Source organism: Oncorhynchus gorbuscha, linkage group LG23 (assembly GCF_021184085.1).
Source record: "Oncorhynchus gorbuscha isolate QuinsamMale2020 ecotype Even-year linkage group LG23, OgorEven_v1.0, whole genome shotgun sequence".
Classification (NCBI taxonomy): Eukaryota; Metazoa; Chordata; class Actinopteri; order Salmoniformes; family Salmonidae; genus Oncorhynchus; species Oncorhynchus gorbuscha.
Window position 1 is genome coordinate 67,899,644 of NC_060195.1, and position 24,429 is coordinate 67,924,072.

Below are 24,429 nucleotides of genomic sequence, written 5' to 3' on the forward strand. Positions count from 1 at the left end.
CCAGAGGGAGAACTAAAGGGGCTTGTTCCCAGAGGGAGAACGAAAGGAGTTTAGAGGGAGAACTGAGGGGCTTGTTCCCAGAGGGAGAACTAAGGGCTTGTTCCCAGAGGGAGAACTAAAGGACTTTAGAGGGAGAACTGAGGGGTTTGTTCCCAGAGGGAGAACTAAAGGACTTTAGAGGGAGAACTGAGGGGCTTGTTCCCAGAGGGAGAACTAAGGGGCTTGTTCCCAGAGGGAGAAGTAAGGGGCTTGTTCCCAGAGGGAGAACTAAGGGGCTTGTTCCCAGAGGGAGAACTAAAGGACTTTAGAGGGAGAACTGAGGGGCTTGTTCCCAGAGGGAGAACTAAAGGACTTTAGAGGGAGAACTGAGGGGCTTGTTCCCAGAGGGAGAACTAAGGGGCTTGTTCCCAGAGGAAGAACTAAAGGGCTTGTTCCCAGAGGGAGAACTAAAGGACTTGTTCCCAGAGGGAGAACTAAGGGGGTTGTTCCCAGAGGGAGAACTAAAGGGCTTGTTCCCAGAGGGAGAACTAAAGGGCTTGTTCCCAGAGGGAGAACTAAAGGACTTGTTCCCAGAGGGAGAACTAATGGGAGTGTTCCCAGAGGGAGAACTAAAGGACTTTAGAGGGAGAACTGAGGGGCTTGTTCCCAGAGGGAAAACTAAAGGACTTTAGAGGGAGAACTAAAGGACTTGTTCCCAGAGGGAAAACTAAAGGGGCTTGTTCCCAGAGGGAGAACGAAAGGAGTTTAGAGGGAGAACTGAGGGGCTTGTTCCCAGAGGGAGAACTAAGGGGCTTGTTCCCAGAGGGAGAACTAAAGGACATTAGAGGGAGAACTGAGGTGCTTGTTCCCAGAGGGAGAACTAAAGGACTTTAGAGGGAGAACTGAGGGGCTTGTTCCCAGAGGGAGAACTAAGGGGCTTGTTCCCAGAGGAAGAACTAAAGGGCTTGTTCCCAGAGGGAGAACTAAAGGACTTGTTCCCAGAGGGAGAACTAAAGGACTTTAGAGGGAGAACTTTGTTCCCAGAGGGAGAACTAAAGGGCTTGTTCCCAGAGGGAGAACTAAAGGGCTTGTTCCCAGAAGGAGAACTAAGGGGCTTGTTCCCAGAGGGAGAGCTAAAGGACTTTAGAGGGAGAACTGAGGGGCTTGTTCCCAGAGGGAGAACTAAGGGGCTTATTCCCAGAGGGAGAACTAAAGGACTTTAGAGGGAGAACTGAGGGGCTTGTTCCCAGAGGGAGAACTAAGGGGCTTGTTCCCAGAGGGAGAACTAAGGGGCTTGTTCCCAGAGGGAGAGCTAAAGGACTTTAGAGGGAGAACTGAGGGGCTTGTTCCCAGAAGGAGAACTAAGGGGCTTATTCCCAGAGGGAGAACTAAAGGACTTTAGAGGGAGAACTGAGGAGCTTGTTCCCAGAGGGAGAACTAAGGGGCTTGTTCCCAGAGGGAGAACTAAGGGGCTTGTTCCCAGAGGGAGAACTAAAGGACTTTAGAGGGAGAACTAAGGGGCTTGTTCCCAGAGGGAGAACTAAGGGGCTTGTTCCCAGAGGGAGAACTAAGGGGCTAGTTCCCAGGGGGAGAACTAAGGGGCTTGTTCCCAGGGGGAGAACTACAGGGCTTGTTCCCAGGTGTAGAACTAAAGGGCTTGTTCGCAGAGGGAGAACTAAGGGGCTTGTTCCCAGAGGGAGAACTAAGGGGCTTGTTCCCAGGGGGAGAACTACAGGGCTTGTTCCCAGGTGTAGAACTAATGGGCTAGTTCCCAGGGGGAGAACAAAGGGGCCTGTTCCCAGGGGGAGAACTACAGGGCTTGTTCCCAGGGTGAGAACTAAGGGGCTTGTTCCCAGGGGAAGAACTATGGGGCTTGTTCCCAGGGGAAAAACTAAGGTGCTTGTTCCCAGGGGAAAAACTAAGGGGCTTGTTCCCAGGGAATAATTAAGGGGCTTGTTCCCAGGGAAGAACTAAGGGGCTTGTTCCCAGGGAAGATCTAATGGGCTTGTTCCCAGGGAAGAAATAAGGGGCTTGTTCCCAGGGGGAGAACTAAGGGGCTTGTTCCCAGAGGAAGAACTGAGGGGCTTGTTCCCAGAGGGAGAACTGAGGGGCTTGTTCCCAGAGGGAGAACTGAGGGGCTTGTTCCCAGAGGAAGAACTAAGGGGCTTGTTCCCAGAGGAAGAACTAAGGGGCTTGTTCCCAGAGGGAGAACTGAGGGGCTTGTTCCCAGAGGGAGAACTGAGGGGCTTGTTCCCAGAGGGAGAACTTTGTTCCCAGAGGGAGAACTGAGGGGCTTCTTCCCAGAGGGAGAACCAAGGGGCTTGTTCCCAGAGGGAGAACTAAGGGGCTTGTTCCGAGAGGAAGAACTAAAGGACTTTAGAGGGAGAAATGAGGGGCTTGTTCCCAGAGGGAGAACTGAGGGGCTTCTTCCCAGAGGGCGAACTAAGGGGCTTGTTCCCAGAGGGAGAACTAAGGGGCTTGTTCCCAGAGGGAGAACTAAGGGGCTTGTTCCCAGAGGGAGAACTAAGGGGCTTGTTCCCAGAGGGAGAACTAAGGGGCTTGTTCCCAGAGGGAGAACTGAGGGGCTTGTTCCCAGAGGGAGAACTGAGGGGCTTGTTCCCAGAGGGAGAACCAAGGGGCTTGTTCCCAGAGGGAGAACTGAGGGGCTTCTTCCCAGAGGGAGAACCAAGGGGCTTGTTCCCAGAGGGAGAACTAAGGGGCTTGTTCCCAGAGGAAGAACTAAAGGACTTTAGAGGGAGAAATGAGGGGCTTGTTCCCAGAGGGAGAACTGAGGCGCTTCTTCCCAGAGGGCGAACTAAGGGGCTTGTTCCCAGAGGGAGAACTAAGGGGCTTGTTCCCAGAGGGAGAACTAAGGGGCTTGTTCCCAGAGGGAGAACTAAAGGACTTTAGAGGGAGAACTAAGGGGCTTGTTCCCAGAGGGAGAACTAAGGGGCTTGTTCCCAGAGGGAGAATAATAATAATAATAATACATGCCATTTAGCAGACGCTTTTATCCAAAGCGACTTACAGTCATGTGTGCATACATTCTACGTTCCCACTACCCTGGCGGCGCCAGAAACTGAGCTACAGAAGGGCTTGTTCCCAGAGGGAGAACTAAAGGACTTTAGAGGGAGAACTGAGGGGCTTGTTCCCAGAGGGAAAACTAAAGGACTTTAGAGGGAGAACTAAAGTACTTGTTCCCAGAGGGAGAACTAAAGGGGCTTGTTCCCAGAGGGAGAACTTTAGAGGGCTGAGGGGCTTGTTCCCAGAGGGAGAACTAAGGGGCTTGTTCCCAGAGGGAGAACTAAAGGACTTTAGAGGGAGAACTCAGGGGCTTGTTCCCAGAGGGAGAACTAAGGGGCTTGTTCCCAGAGGGAGAACTAAAGGACTTGTTCCCAGAGGGAGAACTAAGGGGCTTGTTCCCAGAGGGAGAACTAAAGGACTTTAGAGGGAGAACTGAGGGGCTTGTTCCCAGAGGGAGAACTAAGGGGCTTGTTCCCAGAGGGAGAACTAAGGGGCTTGTTCCCAGAGGCAGAACTAAAGGACTTTAGAGGGAGAACTAAGGGGCTTGTTCCCAGAGGGAGAACTAGGGGCTTGTTCCCAGAGGGAGAACTAAGGGGCATGTTCCCAGAGGGAGAACTAAAGGGCTTGTTCCCAGAGGGAGAACTAAGGGGCTTGTTCCCAGAGGGAGAACTAAAGGACTTTAGAGGGAGAACTGAGGGGCTTGTTCCCAGAGGGAGAACTAAGGGGCTTGTTCCCAGAGGGAGAACTAAAGGACTTTAGAGGGAGAACTGAGGGGCTTGCTCCCAGAGGGAGAACTAAGGGGCTTGTTCCCAGAGGGAGAACTAAGGGGCTTGTTCCCAGAGGCAGAACTAAAGGACTTTAGAGGGAGAACTAAGGGGCTTGTTCCCAGAGGGAGAACTAGGGGCTTGTTCCCAGAGGGAGAACTAAGGGGCTTGTTCCCAGAGGGAGAACTAAGGGGCTTGTTCCCAGAGGGAGAACTAAGGGGCTTGTTCCCAGAGGGAGAACTAAGGGGCTTGTTCCCAGAGGGAGAACTAAAGGACTTTAGAGGGAGAACTGAGGGGCTTGTTCCCAGAGGGAGAACTAAGGGGCTTGTTCCCAGAGGGAGAACTACGGGGCTTGTTCCCAGAGGGAGAACTAAGGGGCTTATTCCCAGAGGGAGAACTAAGGGGCTTGTTCCCAGGGGTAGAACTACGGGGCTTGTTCCCAGGGGGAGAACTACGGGGCTTGTTCCCAGGTGTAGAACTAAAGGGCTTGTTCGCAGAGGGAGAACTAAGGGGCTTGTTCCCAGAGGGAGAACTAAGGGGCTTGTTCCCAGGGGGAGAACTACAGGGCTTGTTCCCAGGTGTAGAACTAATGGGCTAGTTCCCAGGGGGAGAACTAAGGGGCTTGTTCCCAGGGGGAGAACTACAGGGCTTGTTCCCAGGGGGAGAACTACAGGGCTTGTTCCCAGGGGGAGAACTAAGGGGCTTGTTCCCAGGGGAAGAACTAAGGGGCTTGTTCCCAGGGGAAAAACTAAGGGGCTTGTTCCCAGGGGAAAAACTAAGGGGCTTGTTCCCAGGGAATAATTAAGGGGCTTGTTCCCAGGGAAGAACTAAGGGGCTTGTTCCCAGGTAAGAACTAATGGGCTTGTTCCCAGGGAAGAACTAAGGGGCTTGTTCCCAGGGAAGAATTAAGGGGCTTGTTCCCAGGGGAATAACTAAGGGGCTTGTTCCCAGGGAAGAACTTATGGGCTTGTTCCCAGGGAAGAACTAAGGGGCTTGTTCCCAGGGAAGAACTAAGGGGCTTGTTCTCAGGGAAGAACTAAGGGGCTTGCTCCCAGGGGAATAACTAAGGGGCTTGTTCCCAGGGAAGAACTAAGGGGCTTGCTCCCAGGGGAAGAACTAAGGGGCTTGTTCCCAGGGAAGAACTAAGGGGCTTGTTCCCAGGGAAGAACTAAGGGGCTTGTTCCCAGGGAAGAACTAAGGGGCTTGCTCCCAGGGGAATAACTAAGGAGCTTGTTCCCAGGGAAGAATTAAGGGGCTTGTTCCCAGGGGAAGAACTAAGGGGCATGTTCCCAGGGGAATAACTGAGGGGCTTGTTCCCAGGGAAGAACTAAGGGGCTTGTTCCCAGGGGAATAACTAAGGGACTTGTTCCCAGGGGAAGAGTAGATGGGTGTAAAGCCATGTGACTCTCCTTCTCCTCCCTTGGCCCTAACTTCCCTCCTGGGAAGCAAGTGTTGTAAAGCTCAGATTTACACCCCCCGTTCTCTTCCTCAGTGTGATGGACCCGGTTGGACAGTTTAAAAACAGAAGTATTTATGACTCAGCATTCACTCTCATCTTCCATTCCTGGAGCTCTCTTGAACATGTGCCTCAGCCTCAGCCTGGCCGGACGGACGGCATGAAGAGCAGGTTTAAACTTAGCTGTCAGTTCTGCTTGGCTATACAGAGCTTTCGGAAAGTATTCAGACCCCTTGACTTTGTCCACATTTTGTTACGTTACAGCCTTATTCTAAAATTGATTAAACTAAATACATTTGTCATCAATCTACACTAAATACCCCATAATGACAAAGTGAAAAGAGGTTTTTAGAAATTTTAGCCTATGTTTTACATAGGTATTAAGACCCTTTGCTATGAGACTTGAAATTGATCTCAGATGCATCCTGTTTCTATGGATCATCCTTGACCGTGCATGTCAGAGCATGGTTTATCATTATGGGAAATTGTGTGTAGATGGATGAGGGAAAAAAACAACTTAATCAATTTTAGAATAACACTGCAACATAACAAAATGTGTTAAAAGCAGTCTGAATACTTCCCTAATGCACTCTATATGTTCCCTTTCAGCTTGTGTTTCAGTGGAAGCACGCGGTGTGTGTGTTCTCAGTTCAAAAACATGTATTTTTTTGTTCATAAACATAGTATGAAATGCACTTTTGTTTAGAATTGTATATAAAGGTCTCCTCATAGTGTTTGATAATGCTGCTTCAGGTCATAAGCAGATTGTGGCTGTCTGCTACTGATGGTGTCTGAGCACTAAGGCCAGGTACACATCACTGTCCCATCGTTGTGGCACAGGGCTCTGACGTGGACAAGGAGGAAAGGGCAGATCTGACTTCAAAGGACAACTCCTGTAGAAACTGTCGACACTGCATTATGCTATTTTGATACCCGAGCAGACAAGTTGAAAAATATGTTGATGTTGTTGAGCAAAGCACTTACCTCTAATTTGCTCCAGGGGCGCCATATTACTATGGCTGACCCTGTAAAACAACACATATCACTGTCTGCACCTATCCGGTGTTTGTGACAATAAAACATTGTTTGTTTGATTTCTTTCACTCCATGAGCACTAGTTGATGACGTGGACGTGAAATGTGGCAGCCCCCCACACCTCGTTAACGACAGTACTGATGATTCCTCAATGCAGGTGCAACCTCTTGTCTCCCTCTACTGGTCATACACTACTAGTACATGTTCTCATGATGCGGTACAGAGCTCAATTCGGACTCTGCCCGGCTATTGCGTCTCAGACCACATTTTCGGATCAAGCATAAATTGGCTCTTTAGCCACGGCCTCGCGAGCGTTACAGGTGCGGGCCAACAGGTGATTTTGATTCGATTGTCACAAAACGCCAAGTTTAGGTTTCAACACAACAAGAAAAATGGATATCTCAAAGATTTCCGTTGCAAACAGGAGAAACAGAAAGACAACCAAAGGGGAAAAAGCTACTCACAAGTCAAATGTATCACCGGCGATCAGTAGACTCATACAAGAGCCTTCAAATCATATTCCATTGGGACGACAACTTCAGAGGACGCCGCCAACGTCAGAGTTGAAAATAACTTGGCCTTTGAGCTTTGAAACACAAGCGGTAGGCTGAATCCCTTTCACCACACTTCTGCCCTTCTTTGTGAGGCAGTGGAAAACCTCTCTGGTCTTTGGTAGATTCTGTGTTTTGAAATTCACTTCTCGACTGAGGGACATTACAGATACAGTAATTGTATGTGTGGGGTACAGAGATTAGGTATTCATTGAAAAGTCATGTTAAACACTATTATTGCACTATTAAATCCATGCAACTTATGTGACTTAAGCACATTTTTACTCATTAACTTATCTAGGCTTGCCATAACAAAGCAGTTGAATACTTATTGACTCAAGGCATCAGCGTTGAATTAATTTGTGAAAATTCCTAAAAACATAATGATTCCACTTTGACATTATAGGGTATTGTGTTTAAGCCAGGGACAAAATTGTGGCTGTAACAACTAAATGTAGGAAAAGTCTAGGGGTGAATACTTTCTGAAGGCACTAAAACCCCAGTGCGCCTAGACAGGGCACCTATTGGTAAACGGGTTAAACATGTAAAGAGTAGACGTTGAATATGTCTTTGAGCATGGTGAAGTTATTAATTACACTTTGGATGATGCATCAATACACCCAGTCACTACAAAGGTACAGACGTCCTTCCTAACTCAGTTGCCGGAGAGGAAGGAAACTGCTCAAGGATTTCACCATGAGCGCAAAGGCTACTTTAAAACAGTTTGAGTTGAATGGCTGTGATAGAACTGAGGATGCATCAACAACATTGTAATTACTCCACAATAGTAACCAAAGTGAAAAAAAGGCCTGCACAGAATACAAATATTCCAAAACATGCAGCCTGTTTGTAACAAGTGACTAAAGTAATACTGCAAAAAATGTGGCAAAGCAATTTAACTTTTTGTCCTCAATACAAAGTGTTATGTTGGGGTCAAATCCAATAAAAAACATGAGCTGGCGCATACCCAGAAAAAATGATTTAGTTTAAAGATGCTGACTAAGGGAGAATAAACTGTAAGCTATAAAAACTCAGTTTGTATAACCTCCCAGTAATTTGTAGGTAAAAAACCGACAAATGTTTCGGCATCACTGTGCCTTCTTCAGGGTGGGGGAAATCCAATACAACACATTATTGAGTACCACTGTCCATATTTTCAAGCATAGTGGTGGTTACATCATGTTATGGGTATGCTTGTAAATCGTTAAGGACTGTGGAGTTTTTCCGGATTAAAAAAATGGAACGCAGGTAAGTACAGGCAAAATCCTATTGGAAAACCTGGTTGTCTGCTTTCCACCAGACACTGGGAGATGAATGAATCTTTCAGCGGGACTGTAACCTAAAACACAAGGCCAAATCGACACTGGAGTTGCTTACCAAGAAGAGTGAATGTTCCTGAGTGCCTGAGTTAGTTTTGACTTAAATCTGCTTGAAAACCTATGGCAAGACCTGAAAATGGTTGTCTAGCAATGATCAACAACCCATTTCACAGAGCTTGAAGAATTTTGAAAAGAGGAATGGGCATATGTAGAACAATCCAGGAGTGGAAAGCTCATCCAGAAAGACTCACAGGTGTAATTGATGAAGGTGATTCTAATGTATCGACTTTGGGTATTAATACTGATCTAATCAATATATATATTAGTGTTTTATTTGTGTTGTACATTTTTTTACAAATGTTATAATTTTTCTTCCCCTTTGAGTATTTTGTGTCTTGTTGACCAATGTCAATTAAATACATTTTTTAATCCACATTTTATCACAACAAACTATAAAATCAAGGGGTGTGAATACTTTATGAATTTATGAAGGCACTGTAGTTTAAAGGCCAAATTGAGCCAATTATTGTGGAGGGTAGGCCTAGCCAACTAATGAATTTCTATCCGTTACCATTTTGTCTTTCCATCCAGATTGAAACCACCCCTGGGCAAGAACCCTTGTCTCCCGCGCTAAATATGACCATTGACCTTTACACAATCGAGCCTGCAGAAACCGAAACATGCCGACGGTCTCGCATCACTTCAAGCACACGTGGGTGTTTCCTATATTGTTCAAAATCCTATAGCTGTATATTTGCACCAATATGTGGTTTGATATGTCTGAGGTGACAAACATAAACACACAGGGGTGTCGTGCACCCCCAAAATCTGAGGGGCCACAAGTACGTGAGGATTGGAGGGTGGTCTGGAAGGGGGCTAGGCCCCATCTGCAAGTGGGTGAATTTAGCCTGAAATGGCTTTTTCCTGCAATTTAGAGCCATAATCCTTATGCTTAATTCTACGTACAAAAATGTATATTTTTTCTGCATATGTAACCATACTAGAGGTCGACCGATTAATCGGAATGGGCGATTAATTACGGCCGATTTAAATTTTTCATAACAATCGGAAATCGGTATTTTTGAGCACCGATTTACCGATTGTAACGGCTCTCTATCTCCTCCTCTGATGAAGAGGTAGAACAAGGATCGGACCAAAATGCAGCGTGATGATGATTCATGATAGATTTTAATGAAGGAAAACTATACATGCAGAAACTACGAAAATAATGAAATGAAATAATGAAAACCGAAACAGCCCTATCTGGTGCAAACAAACACAGAGACAGGAACAATCACCCACAAAACACAGTAAAACCTAGGCTACCTACATATGGTTCCCAATCAGAGACAACGAGAATCACCTGACTCTGATTGAGATCCGCCTCAGACAGCCAAGCCTATGCTAGACACCCCTACTCAGCCGCAATCCCAATGCCTACAAAACCCCAATACGAAACACAACAAAATAAACCCATGTCACACCCTGGCCTGACCAAATATATAACGAAAACACAAAATACTAAGACCAAGGCGTGACAGATCTGGAAGAGTCTGGCTGACTGGCAGATCTGGAAGAGTCTGGCTGACTGGCAGATCTGGAAGAGTCTGGCTGACTGGCAGATCTGGAAGAGTCTGGCTGACTGGCAGATCTGGAAGAGTCTGGCTGACTGGCAGATCTGGAAGAGTCTGGCTGACTGGCAGATCTGGAAGAGTCTGGCTGACTGGCAGATCTGGAAGAGTCTGGCTGACTGGCAGATCTGGAAGAGTCTGGCTGACTGGCGGATCTAGCTGCTCTGGCTGCTCCATGCAGACTGGCAGCTCTGGCTGCTCCATGCAGACTGGCAGCTCTGGCTGCTCCATGCAGACTGGCAGCTCTGGCTGCTCCATGCAGACTGGCAGCTCTGGCTGCTCCATGCAGACTGGCAGCTCTGGCAGCTCTATGCAGACTGGCAGCTCTGGCTGCTCCATGCAGACTGGCAGCTCTGGCAGCTCTATGCAGTCTGACAGCTCAGGCTGCTCCATGCAGTCTGACAGCTCAGGCTGCTCCATGCAGTCTGACAGCTCAGGCTGCTCCATGCAGTCTGACAGCTCAGGCTGCTCCATGCAGTCTGACAGCTCAGGCTGGTCCATGCAGTCTGACAGCTCAGGCTGCTCCATGCAGTCTGACAGCCTGAGCAACCTTACCCGGCTCGATGCCCACTCTCGCCCGGCCAATACGAAGAGCTGGTATGAACCGCACCGGGCTATGCACCCGCACTGGAAACACTGCGCGCTCCATAGCATAACACGGTGCCTGCCCGGTCTCTCTAGCCCCCGGTAAGCACAGGGAGTTTGCGCAGGTCTCCTACCTGGCAAAGCCATACTCCCTGTGAGCCCCCCGCCAATACATTTTTGGGGCTGACTCTCAGGCTTCCATCCGCGTCGCCGTGCTGCCTCCTCATACCAGCGCCTCTCCGCTTTACCGCCTCCAGTTCTTCCTTGGGGCGGCGATATTCTCCAGGCTGAGCCCAAGGTCCTTCACCGTCCATTTCGTCCTCCCATGTCCAGTCCCTCTCTCGCTGCACCATGGTGTGGCTACACTCCCCTGGTTTAGCCCAGGGTCCTCTCCCGTCGAGGATTTCCTCCCAAGTCCAGAAATTCTTGTCGCGCTGCTCCTGCTGCCGCTGTTGCCTGTTACCACGTTGCTTGGTCCATTTGTGGTGGGTGATTCTGTAACGGCGTACGTCTGTTGAAAGAGAGTCGGACCAAAATGCGGCGTGGTGGTTACTCATGTTCTTTAATGAAAATAGAACGATACATGAAATAACTAAATAAGCAAAACAACAAATGGAACGTGAACCTATACAGCCTATCTTGTGACAACAAACACAGAGACAGGAACAATCACCCACAAAACACACAGTAAAACCTAGGCTACCTACATATGGTTCCCAATCAGAGACCACGAGAATCACCTGACTCTAATTGAGAACCGCCTCAGGCAGCCAAGCCTATGCTAGATACCCCTACTCAGCCGCAATCACAATCCCTACAAAACCCCAATACGAAACACAACAAAATAAACCCATGTATCAAAATAAACCCTGGCCTGACCAAATATATAACGAAAACACAAAATACTAAGACCAAGGCATGACACCGATTTTTTTTTTTTTAAGATTTGAAAAAATAAAGAAAATATATATATTTTTTTATACCTTTTATTCAACTAGGCAAGTAAGTTGAGAACACATTTTTATTTTCAATGACGGCCTAGGAATGCTGGGTTAACTGCCTTGTTCAGGGGCAGAAAGACAGATTTTCACCTTGTCCGCTTGGGGGATTCAATCTTGCAACCTTACAGTTAACCAGTCCAACGCAATAACGACCTGCCTCTCTCTCATTGCACTCCACAAGGAGACTGCCTGTTACGCAAATGCAGTAAGCCAAGATAAGTTGCTAGCTAGCATTAAAGTTATCTTATAAGACACAATCAATCATAATCACTAGTTAACTACACATGGTTGATATTACTAGATATTATCTAGCGTGTCCTGCATTGCATATAATCTGACTGAGCATACAAGTATCTAAGTATCTGACCGAGCGGTGGTAGGCAGAAGCAGGCACGTAAACATTAATTCAAACAGCACATTCGTGCGTTTTGCCAGCAGCTCTTCGTTGTGTGTCAAGCTGGTGTAACCGAAGTGAAATTAAATGGCTAGCTAGTTAGCTTGCGCTAATAGCATTTCAAACGTCACTCGCTCTGAGCCTTCTAGTAGTTGTTCCCCTTGCTCTGCTTCAATGGTGGCTGTTGTCGTTGTGTTGCTGGTTCGAGCCCAGGGAGGAGCGATTAGAGGGACGGAAGCTATACTGTTACACTGGCAATACTAAAGTGCCTATAAGAACATCCAATAGTCAAAGGTTAATGAAATATACAAATGGTATAGAGGGAAATAGTCCTATTATTCCTATAATAACTACAACCTAAAACTTCTTACCTGGGAATATTGAAGACTCATGTTAAAAGGAACCACCAGCTTTCATGTGTTCTCATGTTCTGAGCAAGGAACTGAATCGTTAGCTTTCTTACATAGCACATATTGCACTTTTACTTTCTTCTCCAACCCTTTGTTTTGCATTATATAAACCAAATTGAACATGTTTCATTATTTACTTGAGGCTAAATTATTTTTATTGATGTATTATATTAAGTTAAAATAAGTGTTCATTCAGTTTTGCTGTAATTGTCATCATTACAAATAAATAAATAAAAATCGGCCGATTTAATTGGTACCGGCTTTTTTGGGCCTACAATAATCGGCGTTGAAAAATCATAATCGGTCGACCTCTAAACCATACCTCTTGAGCTGTCTGTATCCTCTTGACTTGTGGTTCTTTTCTTGCTAATATCTGGGTCAAAGATTGAAATGAATTGAGTCTTATTCAGTTCATTGAGTAATTGCTTGCTTTCCTAATGTCTTCCAACCTTGCCAGCAGGCATGCCAAATATTTCTGTAGTTGTCACGTGCTGAATACAACGTGTTTAGACTACTGTGAAATGCTAAGATGGTTAGACAAGCTAACTACTCTAACTTGATTTGTAGCCTGAAATGGCTTCTTGGTAGCTAGTTATGAGGTTGGGAGATTGAGAACATTTCTGGCCTAGCTAAAACCAACTTCATAAAATTGCTAGGTGGCTAGTAGTATTTCAGAGAAACGACAACTATATATACAGTTGAAGTTTACATACACTTATGTTGAAGTCATTAACTCGTTTTTCAACCACTCCACACATTTCTTGTTAACAAACTATAGTTTTGGCAAGTCGATTAGGACATTACTTTGTGCATGACACACAACTTCTCCAACAATTGTTTACAGACAGATTATTAAACTTATAATTCACTGTATCACAATTCCAGTGGGTCAGAAGTTTACATCCACTAAGTTGACTGTGCCTTTTATAGAGCTTGGAAAATTCCAGAAAATGTCATGGCTTTAGAAGCTTCTGTTAGGCGAATTGACATAATTTGAGGTAAATGGAGATGTACCTGTGTACCTACCTTCAAACTCAGTCCCCCCTTTGCTTGGCATCATGGGAAAATCAAAAGAAATCAGCCAAGACTTCAGAAAAGCAATTTCCAAATGCCTGAAGGTACCACGTTCATCTGTAAAAACAATAGTACGCAAGTATTAACACCATTTGAACACACAGCCGTAATACCGCTCAGGAAGGAGACGCGTTCTGTCTCCTAGAGATGAACGTCCTTTGGTGCGAGAAGTGCAAATCAATCCCAGAACAACCGCAAAGGACCTTGGGAAGATGCTGGAGGAAACGGGTACAAAAATATCTATATCCACAGTGAAACGAGTCCTATATCGACATAACCGGCTCAGCAAGGAAGATGCCACTGCTCCAAAACCACCATTAAAAAAGCCAGACTACGGTGGTGACAAAGATTGTACTTTTTGGAGAAATGTCCTCTGGTCTGATGAAACAAAAATAGAACCGTTTGGCCATAATGACCATTCGTTATGTTTGGAGGAAAAAAGGGGGATGCTTGCAAGGCAAAGAACACCATCGCAACCATGAAGCACGGGAGTGACAGCATCATGTTGTGGGGAGGGACTGGTGCACTTCACAAAATAGACAATTAGAAATTTGTGGGCAGAACTGAAAAAGTGTGTGCCAGCCAGAAAGGAAGCATACAAACCTGACTCAAATATGACCAGCTCTGTCGGGAGGAATGTGCCAAAATTCTCCAAAATTATTGTGGATGGCTACCCAAAACGTTTGACCCAAGTGAAACAATTTAAAGGCAATGCTACCAAATACTAATTGAGTGTATGTAAACTCCTGACCCACTGGGAATGTGACGAAATAAATAAAAGCTGAAATAAATCCTTCTCCTCTGCTATTATTCTGACATTTCACATTCTTAAAATGAAGTGGTGAGTCAAACTGACCTAAGACGGGGAATTTTTACTTGGATTAAATGTCAGGAATTGTGAAAAACTGAGTTTAAATGTATTTGGCTAAGGTGTATGTAAACTTCCAACTTCAACTATATATATTAATTAACAGGACAGATCTGAGGGGGCACGTGCACCTGTGTCCTCTGAACACACATTTTCATTAAATATCCAATTCTTATCTATTTTAATATAGTCCTATGTCACATGATACTACTGTAGGTTTATAAATCTCAATGTTTAATGCTTTGGTTTATGATGGTGCAGAAGCTTGTAATAAATTATATTATCAGCATGATCCATCAAATGTTATCATGTACATGTTCAGTCTGTTCAGGCAGTGTGCTGGAAGAGGACCACTACTCATTGATAAGAGGCATGCAGGGCTATGAGGTTACCCCAGCAGACCTTGTATTCCTGAAGAGAGCCAGGCAGGAGAGGCAGATCAAAGCCTTACAGGTGAAATCCATAGAGCTGATGGTGAAAACACCCACTTGATTATTTGAATGACTGATGCTCATGGTACCTCAAATTGAAATGAAGCAGCCATTTTGTGCTGCTTTGATCACACGTGTTCTTTATTAGCGCACGTAGCAAAATGTTCCGTTTGCGTTTTCTCCAGTTTGGTTCAGTTTGCAACTAACAATGTTTTGCAATGATAACGAATGTTTCTATTGGACAAATTCAGGTAGGTTTGGTTCCATTTGGTTCCTAGTGAATACACTCCATTAGGGCCTTCTTGATACAGTTGAATGATGTTATGTTCAAGGCTGTCATGGTGTTTCCTATGCAGAGAGAGCTGGATGAGTTACTGAGGCAGCGGAGGAACCAGATGCTGGCCAGGGATCTGTCCTTGGCCTCCAGAGAGAAGATCCAAACTGACCTTGATGAGGTGAGGCCACATGTTACTGTACAGTACTGTAGCTACTAGGGATGGGACAATTGTTCTTAACTTTTAAACTGCCGTTATGTTTATACGCTAAGAACTCAGATATGGTCCTTCGTATGACCCTGTGAGTGTTATCTTTTAGCTAGGCAGGACTGAGGTAGACTGAACTGCATTGCCCCCTAGTGGTCACACCAATTTTCTTTCTTTCTATATATATATATATATATATATATATATATATATAAAAATAAACATTGGTATGACCACTAGGGGGCAATGCAGTTCAGTCTACCTCAGTCCTGCCCAGCTAATAGACACCACTCATCTTACTGCTGTCTCCCACCCACTCAGCAACAATGATAGTTAATGCCGTTTTAGGTACTCTGCTGTGTCCCTCTCCATATTTTCAGGACTTTGCTATTGTCGCTTCCTGTCTCTTTCTGACATTTCTCCAACTGTTAAATATGATGACGTGCAGAGCGCTTTTATATCCGTGACTAATCATTTGAAAGATTCATAATTCCTAATAACGTTACAGCATTGTTGTTAGATATTTGTTACATTTGTATTTTTCCCTTTGATGATGATGATGATGATGATCTGTTAGTGGTAGTTTTGTGATGACTACACTGAAGGTTATTCCGTTAGGGATTTTCTCCTTTAAACATTCACACCACTACTATATACTGTCCTATGCTATGCTGAATGTCATGTTGTCAACCTCTGAAGTTAAGACCTTGAGTTAACACTGCCTTTTAACTTGACTCTTATCATTTATCTATACAAATGTTTATATATTGATAATTTTCACATACTCATATTCGTAATGTTTGTGGATATGTCGCCGCATTCGCTGAAAATAGTTCTGTTGGACATCACGTTTCAGATCCTGTCCTGTGAGCAGACTGTTCAAATGGGGCAAGTGTTCCTCTCGAGGAAGCTGAGCTCAGCGGAGGTAGAGGCCCTGGACTCCAAGTCCCTCCTGGCCCAGATAAAGACTGCTGATGTCCAGCAAGCTGTAGAGGAGGAACAAGCTGAGATCACTGCACTAGAGGACAGCGTGGCCAGAGCCCTGGAGCTCAGGTAGATAGCTATCTCACTTCATGTTACTGCAGTGGCCAGGATCATATTTATTAGGCACCAAATGGAAGGACATTTACCGGAAAAGGGGCAGGAAAACAGGCAGGGACTTACAATAAGAAGCATTCGTTTTTGTTCTGATGCCAAACGTTTTGCTACAGTGTGCCTTAATGAATATTACCCATGGAAGACATGGCCAGTGTGCAGTTTGTTGATGTTTACGGAAACAGGAGTTCTGGCTTTATATTAATATTATTGTTTCTAATTTCAGAGAGAGAGGGGAGCAAAGACAACGGGAGATTGAGAATCGGAACAGAACCATCCTCACGAAAAAGGTGCTATTTGTTCAACACTTGTCACCATGTAGTTTTAAGTTATACGATGAATCCCCTACAGTACTGCACGGTAATGGACCAGTTCTTTCTGGACATGTATAACTAATGAGCACTGCTTCATCTCTAAGGCAAACATCAAGCATCTGATGAAGGAACTATCAGAGCTCAAATCCCAGCTGGCTGGGGCAGAGGTAAGTCTTTATGTAATAAGCTCCGTGTCTGACCTTGTGGTGTCTGGGGTGTTTTCAGTCACATTGAAAAATATGTGTACTTCCTCAAGAGATTCAATGAGAAAGTTCCTTGTGACTTCACAGGAATCTTTGCTAGCCATTCAAGGCAAGATGGACACTTTGAAAGACACCGAAAAAGAGGAAGACTCAGGTCCCCAGGAGGCATTGCAAGTCGCCCCAAGCCAAGCAAAAACTCCCAAGAAGGCACCCAAGACAAAAAGGAATGGTGGAGAAACGATTACCCAACAGGCTTCTCATGTCCGAATTAAAGCTGAAAATACACCTACCATAGTTGGAGAGCCACATATGGCCAGTGGTCTCAGACGATCTAAGAGAATAGCTACGTAGAAGAGCTGCGTTGAGAATAATCCTGTTTTAAAGAAAACTCGCCCTGTCAAAGCAAGCATTTCACTTTGAGAAAAAAAAAATTCTCCACTTTTCCTGAAACTTTTGAGTTTTAAGGAGTTTTTTTGGTTGTTTTGGCTTGTTTGGTACTGTGGTTAGGTTTCCATCCATTTGACAACAGATTTTAATGCAGATATTCAAGTCCGCACAGAAACATTATATGCATTTTTCCCACCAGAGGATAAAGTGTTGTGCGTGACAGTGCACAACACTTTTGTACTTAAGTTTTCATCTACAGAATAAAATAAAACAGACGTTTTAATGTGTTTCCATAGCATTTTCAATTCTATGAATGGTTTTGTCACACAAACTGCAATGTGGCAAGACGTCGCGGGGTTCGGGGGGGCCGAGAACTTTCGCAAGGCACTGTATGTAAATGAAAACTGAAGGACAATACAACATTGGGCAAAACATATTGACTGTCACATCATGCATAAGACGTGTGACGGAACCTGTCAATATCTCTCCCCACAAACAGCCCACCTTACCTATGGTCCTTCTGTAGCTCAGTTGGTAGAGCATGGCGCTTGTAACGCCAGGGTAGTGGGTTTGATTCCCGGGACCACCCATACGTAGAATGTATGCACACATGACTGTAAGTCGCTTTGGATAAAAGCGTCTTCTAAATGGCATATATATATATATATATATATATATAGCATACTTGCCCAACCTGATTTTTGGCCCATTCTCTATAGACTACTGTGTGCTGATAAAGTGGACAGGGTAGGTTATACATTGAGTGTACAAAACATTAAGGAGCTCTTCCCATGACAGACTGATCAGGTGAAACCTATGATCTCTTATTGATGTCACTTATGAAATCCACTTCAATCAGTGTAGATGAAGGGGAGGAGACTGGTTAAAGAAGGATTTTTAAGCCTTGAGTCATGAATTATGTGTATGGGACATTAGAGAGGAATGTACAAGACAAATGAACAGGGTACGGTAGTAGGTGCCAGGCACACCGGTTTTTGTCAAGAACTGCAACGCTGCTGGGTTTTTCATGCTCAACAGTTTCCCATGTGAATCAAGAATGATCCACCAGCCAACTTTACACAACTGTGGGAAGCATTGGAGTCAACATGGGCCAGCATCCCTGTTGAATGCTTTCAACACCTTGTAGAATCCATGCTCCGACAAATTGAGGCTGTTCTTAGGGCAAAAGGTGGTGCAACTCAATATTAGAAAATTGTTCTTAATGTTTGGTATACTCAGTGTACGATGAGATATGGATAAAGGCAGCCAATCACTGTTTGTCACCCACATCATTCAAATGATGACCTAACGTCAATATTTTTGCATGAAAATTTGCATGAACCTTATCACTGTGGTGTGCTTTTAAGCACAAGTTATTGAAACAACAACAAAGCAGCCACCCCGCCTGCATTTTGGTGAAAAACTGAGGGAAGGGGCTGGAGAAATGTCACCACTCAAATTCATAGACTGAGCTATGGATGCCAGCAGTGGCAATCCATGATATCAACATTATAGTTTGAACCATGTTTTGAAGCTGAAGTGTTTTTTTTTTACCAGTACTTTGAGTAAAACTAGCTCATATTTGGGGTTCTGAAAGGGTATGACAGAACTAAGATCATTAGTAAGTTATATTCTTCAAGGTGTAATGGGTACTCGGTATATCATTAATTTAGAAGTCCAAAAATGGATGTAGCAACTAAGGATTCCAGCAACAAAAAAATCAAGATGTTGAGTGAAAGAATTGTATTCTCCTTTTCATCTATTCTAAATGGGTTTGGCTCAGTGTACAGATTGATTCTACTTGTACCTTTGATCAGATATATTGCTGAGTAGACATACTGTTATTACTGGAATAGAATCTTCTAGAAATGGATTTCTCTTATACCAGTGTATTCATATATAGAATAATAGAGCCCTCTTGTGGACACTTTGGAATCTGACATAATGCAGGATCTGTTAGTGTAATTGGTGTGTATAGTTGTGAACCCTAGCATTTCTACAGTGCAGCCCAGGGATATTTCTGCTGATGCATATCTTTTTGTGTGCCAACTTGGCGACAGTCTAGTCAAGCCCTGGACGAGTTTTAATATGAAGGAAACTGATGTCCTGCTACATAACCTGAGTCAACCTTGGCCTATTGGCGAGACCAGTGTTCAGATTATCCTCAGTGACCCTGTAGCTAACGGGCATCTTATACACATTTTCTCAGTTTGACGTCACTCTTAAGAAGCTTGAGAACACACAGATGCTCTCACTCATCTGGTGTACAGCAGCTCGGCCCAGTGGAGAGGGAACAGTAGGAAATGGGTGGTGAACAGCAGAATTACCCAGAACTCCCAGTTATTCTTGGCTGCCAGACAAGGGAGCTGAAACGAGGAATGAGATTGCTGCCATATTGTTAACATATCACAATCAACCCTTCTGTGTCTTTTAGAAGAGAGTGGAGGAACCCGTCCCAAATTTCTGTCCACTGTATTTCAGTTGGAGCAGAGAGAATTGGCACATTTCTTTAGACCTGTAGATTTAGAAATAGTTGAAATGCTGTCGACGTTTCCCAGACTTGCCCTGACAGTTTGATGCCACACTGCAGTATTCCAGTCAGTCATCTGAAAGAACAATTTTCTTATTCTTTATCCGGCGTGGAGACTCACCGTCTTTCTCACTCCTCTGCTATCTGTGTTGTGCCACATTGACATGCGTTTTCAGTCAACTGCACAGTGAGTTGTTTACTCAGTGAGATTAAATAGAATTTAAATTAGAATTTTGTGTAAGCTTGCATTTTCCCATGCAGAATTCTTCTGTAGTGCAGATTTGATTGAATGCAGCCCTGGGTTCCCTCAGTATATACAGTATCTGTTGAAGTTGGTCAGGCGCCTCCACGGACTGATGTGGTGTATTTCTAGTGCTGTAGATCACCTAGTCCTTTCTGTTTGGCTCTACTGTTGCAGTGTGAAAGGAGACCGATTACCGGTATGTGGCCTTGTATTCAAAGTAGTGCTGGCTGTACAGTTTGCTCTGTGTGGATTGACTTGTAGTTCCCTCTTCAGAAGAGCTTGACGGGGTGAAGACAGATGCCCTATTCATCATCCAGCAGGCCTGTCCTCTGCAGTCCCTAGTCTAGACAAGAACCAACATGCCACCTTCTGTCTTTGTGCTCTGTGCCAGCAGATCAATGTCGAGAGGGACAGGATGCAGCTTTGACAGGAACCAGGCTTATATCTTTACTGGTTGGTCGTCGTCCTGGCGAGTGACGCAAACGAGTCCCTGCTGCTAGCGCACTTCAATGAATTTTTATTTCTGCTACAGTACCTTTTTGTTCATTTCAAAATGGAATCTGTTGCAGATGACATCATGGTAATGATGGATGGTTGTTTGCAACCGGTGGTCACATCTGTCAATCAGGCCAGATTTAATCTGTTGAAAGACTCATAAGGACTGCTGTGTATTAACATAGTAGGCTGATGCATGCAGTCAGGCAAACTTGAGCTTTTTACTGTTCCAACTATATCCATTCCTCCCCCTTACACAGTAACGCTAATTAGCATAGTAATTTGACATACTGTTGCACAGTGTCTGCTGATGTGGCATTGTTCAGGGGGGGTGCGATCTGACTGCGTGGTTCAATGAGCGTCTCTCAAACTCTGCCTGTTAGTTTAACTTTCCTCCTCTGGCTCCAGACCCCCAGTGTTTCATATGACATCTTTACTAGGCAGCCGCGCTGCCCAGTCGTCGTGTCCTGAAGTCGTCTGTCTCAACGAGCCTTTTGTAGAGGCCAGGGTAAGTGATCTATTACCCTTGGTCTGTGAGCCCTGAGCTGAGCTAACTCAACTCTCTGACCTTTTGGAAGGGACTGGTGGATCTACCTCCATGAACCCACTCCCCTGTTCTCTGTCTATGCCCAGATGAAGGACCATGGGACCAGGCCTCTCTGACCAGATGATTGCTCTGTAAAGAGTCAAGGTTATAAAAAGACGATTGTGAAACTGCAGGACAGAAAGCGCATGAGTCCATGGTCTGAATATGCCGGGGTATATGTACTGTAGTCTGTTTGGATCAGAAACTATCTCCAGGCACTCACTAGCTTGTTTTGGGCTGTTCAGCTAGGTTCCGCTGCGGCACATTTCATTAACCTGAGGTAGTCCGTGCCTGATTCCACATATTCAAACCCTTTGGTACAAGGAGACGCTAATCTGGAGTGAAATGGATGCTGCTGTTCAAAACAGTTTAATACTTCCCTGAAATGTTTCGTATAGCTTTTTTTTATTTTAAAGTACTTTGAAATATTTTGACCAATATTTGCTAATGCAGGGCCAGCCATTGTTCAGAAGCTTTCTGGGTAGGAGTGCTTCACCTCAAATACGTCAAGTCAAAGAACCAGATCGTGGTTATAGACCGAGTCCAAGCAGACAGGGGAGATCCCAGGCCAAGAAGCTGTGGGCAGAGAATTATCCCCAAATTGCTCATGTCTTTCTCTCTGCGGTCGGTGGAAATTTTCTCTGGGTTTAAACACTTTTAAATGACCACTTTACCTGTTGTTTCTGCCACAGGAAAACAGAACACCTCTGTCTCCAACCGTGCAGTACTTTATTCTGCATCTCTTTTTGGATGTATTTTCAGTGAAATTATATCAATACTAAAAGAGAAATATAAGTCTAGAAACAAACCGCATCCATATTGAGATCTGTTTTTATCAAATCTATTTCGTCTGCCCGTCGCCCTCGAGACTTCATGTTGACTCTGTAATCTCTGGTTCTACCACAAGGAGGTGGTGTGGGACATGTCTGACATCTGTGTAAACCTTGGGCCTAACATGGAGGTTTAGTCAGGACAACCCAGAATGCGACGGAATGGAAGACACACACAGACACAGTCATCTAATTTCCATCGCTTAGCACTCTGCCAAAGTCATCTGTCGTCTCTAGTAATGTTGTTCTGTTTAGTGTGGACAGTCCCTTACTGCCAAGTAAAACCCTATAATCGTATATTACCGACAGAATGAGCCCGGCTAACAGTATGTGAATCAGTGGCACATGTAACAGTAGTGGTGCCAAGTCTAACTGGGCAACACTGTGTACACATCCAACCGCTCTGTGGGACCAGAGTGTGAAACCAGCCACTCAAGTCCCCGGCCAACACCGATAAAATCACAAACCATCAGTGTTTCTCCCTTTTGTTGTTCCACAGCATTAAACAGTAATAATGACTATAGTTTATATACTAGATTGATTTATCAAGGATGGTGGCCAAATTGGACATCTATATATTGCTATATTAAATGTTCACTCGGTCGGTCCAGAGGCCTACTTGCAAGAAGTAAACATCTGAGGTTTTTATTTTTTACATGGCATCAATTTGGTATCTTTTTTTATTATAAGATCATTTGTGTTTTGATTATTGAATGTTGGATGATTTGCAGGAAATGCTCAATATTGTTTCAATTTACAGCTGAATCTGATATATGCATTAATGTAATTCACATTATCATTAAGAATAAAGGACTCTTCAGATTACATGAATCATTCACATGATTAATCAAGTTCTAAAAAATATGCCCAGAATATCTACCTCCCTGCTCCAAATATCCCCCAAATACACCCTCCTCTCCACAGCTCTTTTGGATAACACAGACATCCGCATGTTGAGAGAGTTTGATGAACGCTTCAGCTCACTGATTGAGCAATTGCAGCGGTATTAGGATGAGCAGTTAGTCTTCCAACTGGCAGTTGTTTGTAGAACTAGTTGGATGAAAGAGTGACAGTGTCATTGGTTTCTGTGGCACCATTACATGGAGATGGACACCGTTCCTGTTCTTAATGTACGTTCTCAACATGCCCTTTCTCCTCTTTTGACCATCCAATCCCATGTGTTCGAGGAGAGAACACTGACTTATCCTACATCTGTGTGCAGCAGAGAGCACACAGCAAAGCTCTGAAGTCATTTGTTTTGCTACTCTGTGGAATGGCCTCGGGAAGAGAGGGCTGGTTTGGTTTGGGGGGGGGGGGGGTGAAGCGGTAGCAAAACAAGCATGGCAGCGGCTCCGCTAAGTGTTGGCTGTGATGCTGAAGAGGAGCGTGGAAATAAAACATACCAGACTAAACATTTGCACACTGTCTGCATGCCAGCTTGGTTTCCGACATGGATGGATGGAGGCTGGGGGGTTTAAGGGATGACATTCACTGCCAATAATACCCCCACCCCCCATTATGTATACATTGTACATTCTATTAGAGTGAAAATAAACTCCCATAAGGCCATTTTACTTTCGTCATTAGAAATTAAAGTAGAGTATGTTCAGACAAGCATTGGGTTTGAGGTATGAATAGTCCTGAGTCCCCTTTCAACAGTTACTACCCTCTTTCTCTCTCTCACACACACTCACACACACACACACACACACACACACACACACACACACACACACACACACACACACACACACACACACACACACACACACACACACACACACACACACACAGTGACCCCCTCACCCCCCTGCGGCCTCTAGCCCATAGCATCAGGTTTGGGCTCTGGCGTTGTAGAGGTTTGTTTTAGAATACCAAAGCCGTGAGCACCTCAGACAGTGCATACGCCTCTCAACTCCACAAATATGTCAGAAGCATATTAGACAAATATTCCCTCCAACTGCATTGCCAGTGTACACACCCCAGAGTTCCTCCCATCTATCAACTCATGCTGAAGTGTTACTCTGGAGGCAGGAGATTTACGGTGATCAAAGTGTCCTTTTGGCTGACCCGTTAGCTAGAGGTTATGGAAAGGAGAGACTGTGCTGTCCCAACAGCTTATCACATGCAAGAGTGATTACTGCATTTCTGCTGGATGCTATGCTACCTCGCGTTAGCTAACGTGTAGACCACGGGTTCCCAACCAGTCGATCGCCATCTACTGGTCAATCATGGAGTGCTTGCCAGGCGATCGTGAGATGATTATACATCTTCTTAAATTCAGCCACAAATCAACGCCTATAATCTCTTTCTGCTTTAATGTTCAACAGTCCTCCATTCACAGCAATGTCTGAGAAGTCAGGTGATTTACATAAAATATGACCAGTCCCTGCCCACATATTGACGTATGCCTAGTTAGCGTGGTCAGATGTTGTCCGTCAACTCCAAGTCGAGGTCACGGTGATGCCAGGCAGGTAGCTAGCTAGTTAACTTTGTAGCCAGATTAGTTCTTAAGTTGTGTGGTTGACAGCAGCAATAATGAGTGGAGGGAAGGATACAAAAAAACTGAAAACATATCATTTCCACAAGGAAAGGAGGATTCTTTTTTCATCATGTCAAACTCAAAATGTGTGCGCCTCGTCTGCCATAATAGCATCGCTATCCCAAAGAAAGGTAACACAATTGTGTCTTCTATTCGAGCAAGGAGCCTACAGTGGAGGCTTTTTCACACTCACTTAGAA

At 44.8% G+C, this 24,429-nt stretch overlaps 1 protein-coding gene across 1 annotated transcript; it reads left to right on the top strand.

Moving 5' to 3' along the window:
* The first annotated feature begins 6,523 nt into the window (after positions 1-6,523).
* LOC124011465 (early endosome antigen 1-like) lies at positions 6,524-17,290 on the top strand. The gene is made up of 8 exons (XM_046324881.1): positions 6,524-6,860; positions 8,720-8,840; positions 14,414-14,544; positions 14,879-14,977; positions 15,861-16,057; positions 16,326-16,389; positions 16,518-16,580; positions 16,704-17,290. The coding sequence occupies exons 1-8, from the start codon at positions 6,651-6,653 to the stop codon at positions 16,965-16,967; spliced, it is 1,149 nt and encodes a 382-aa protein (XP_046180837.1). The 5' UTR covers positions 6,524-6,650; the 3' UTR covers positions 16,968-17,290.
* Positions 17,291-24,429: the final 7,139 nt, after the last annotated feature.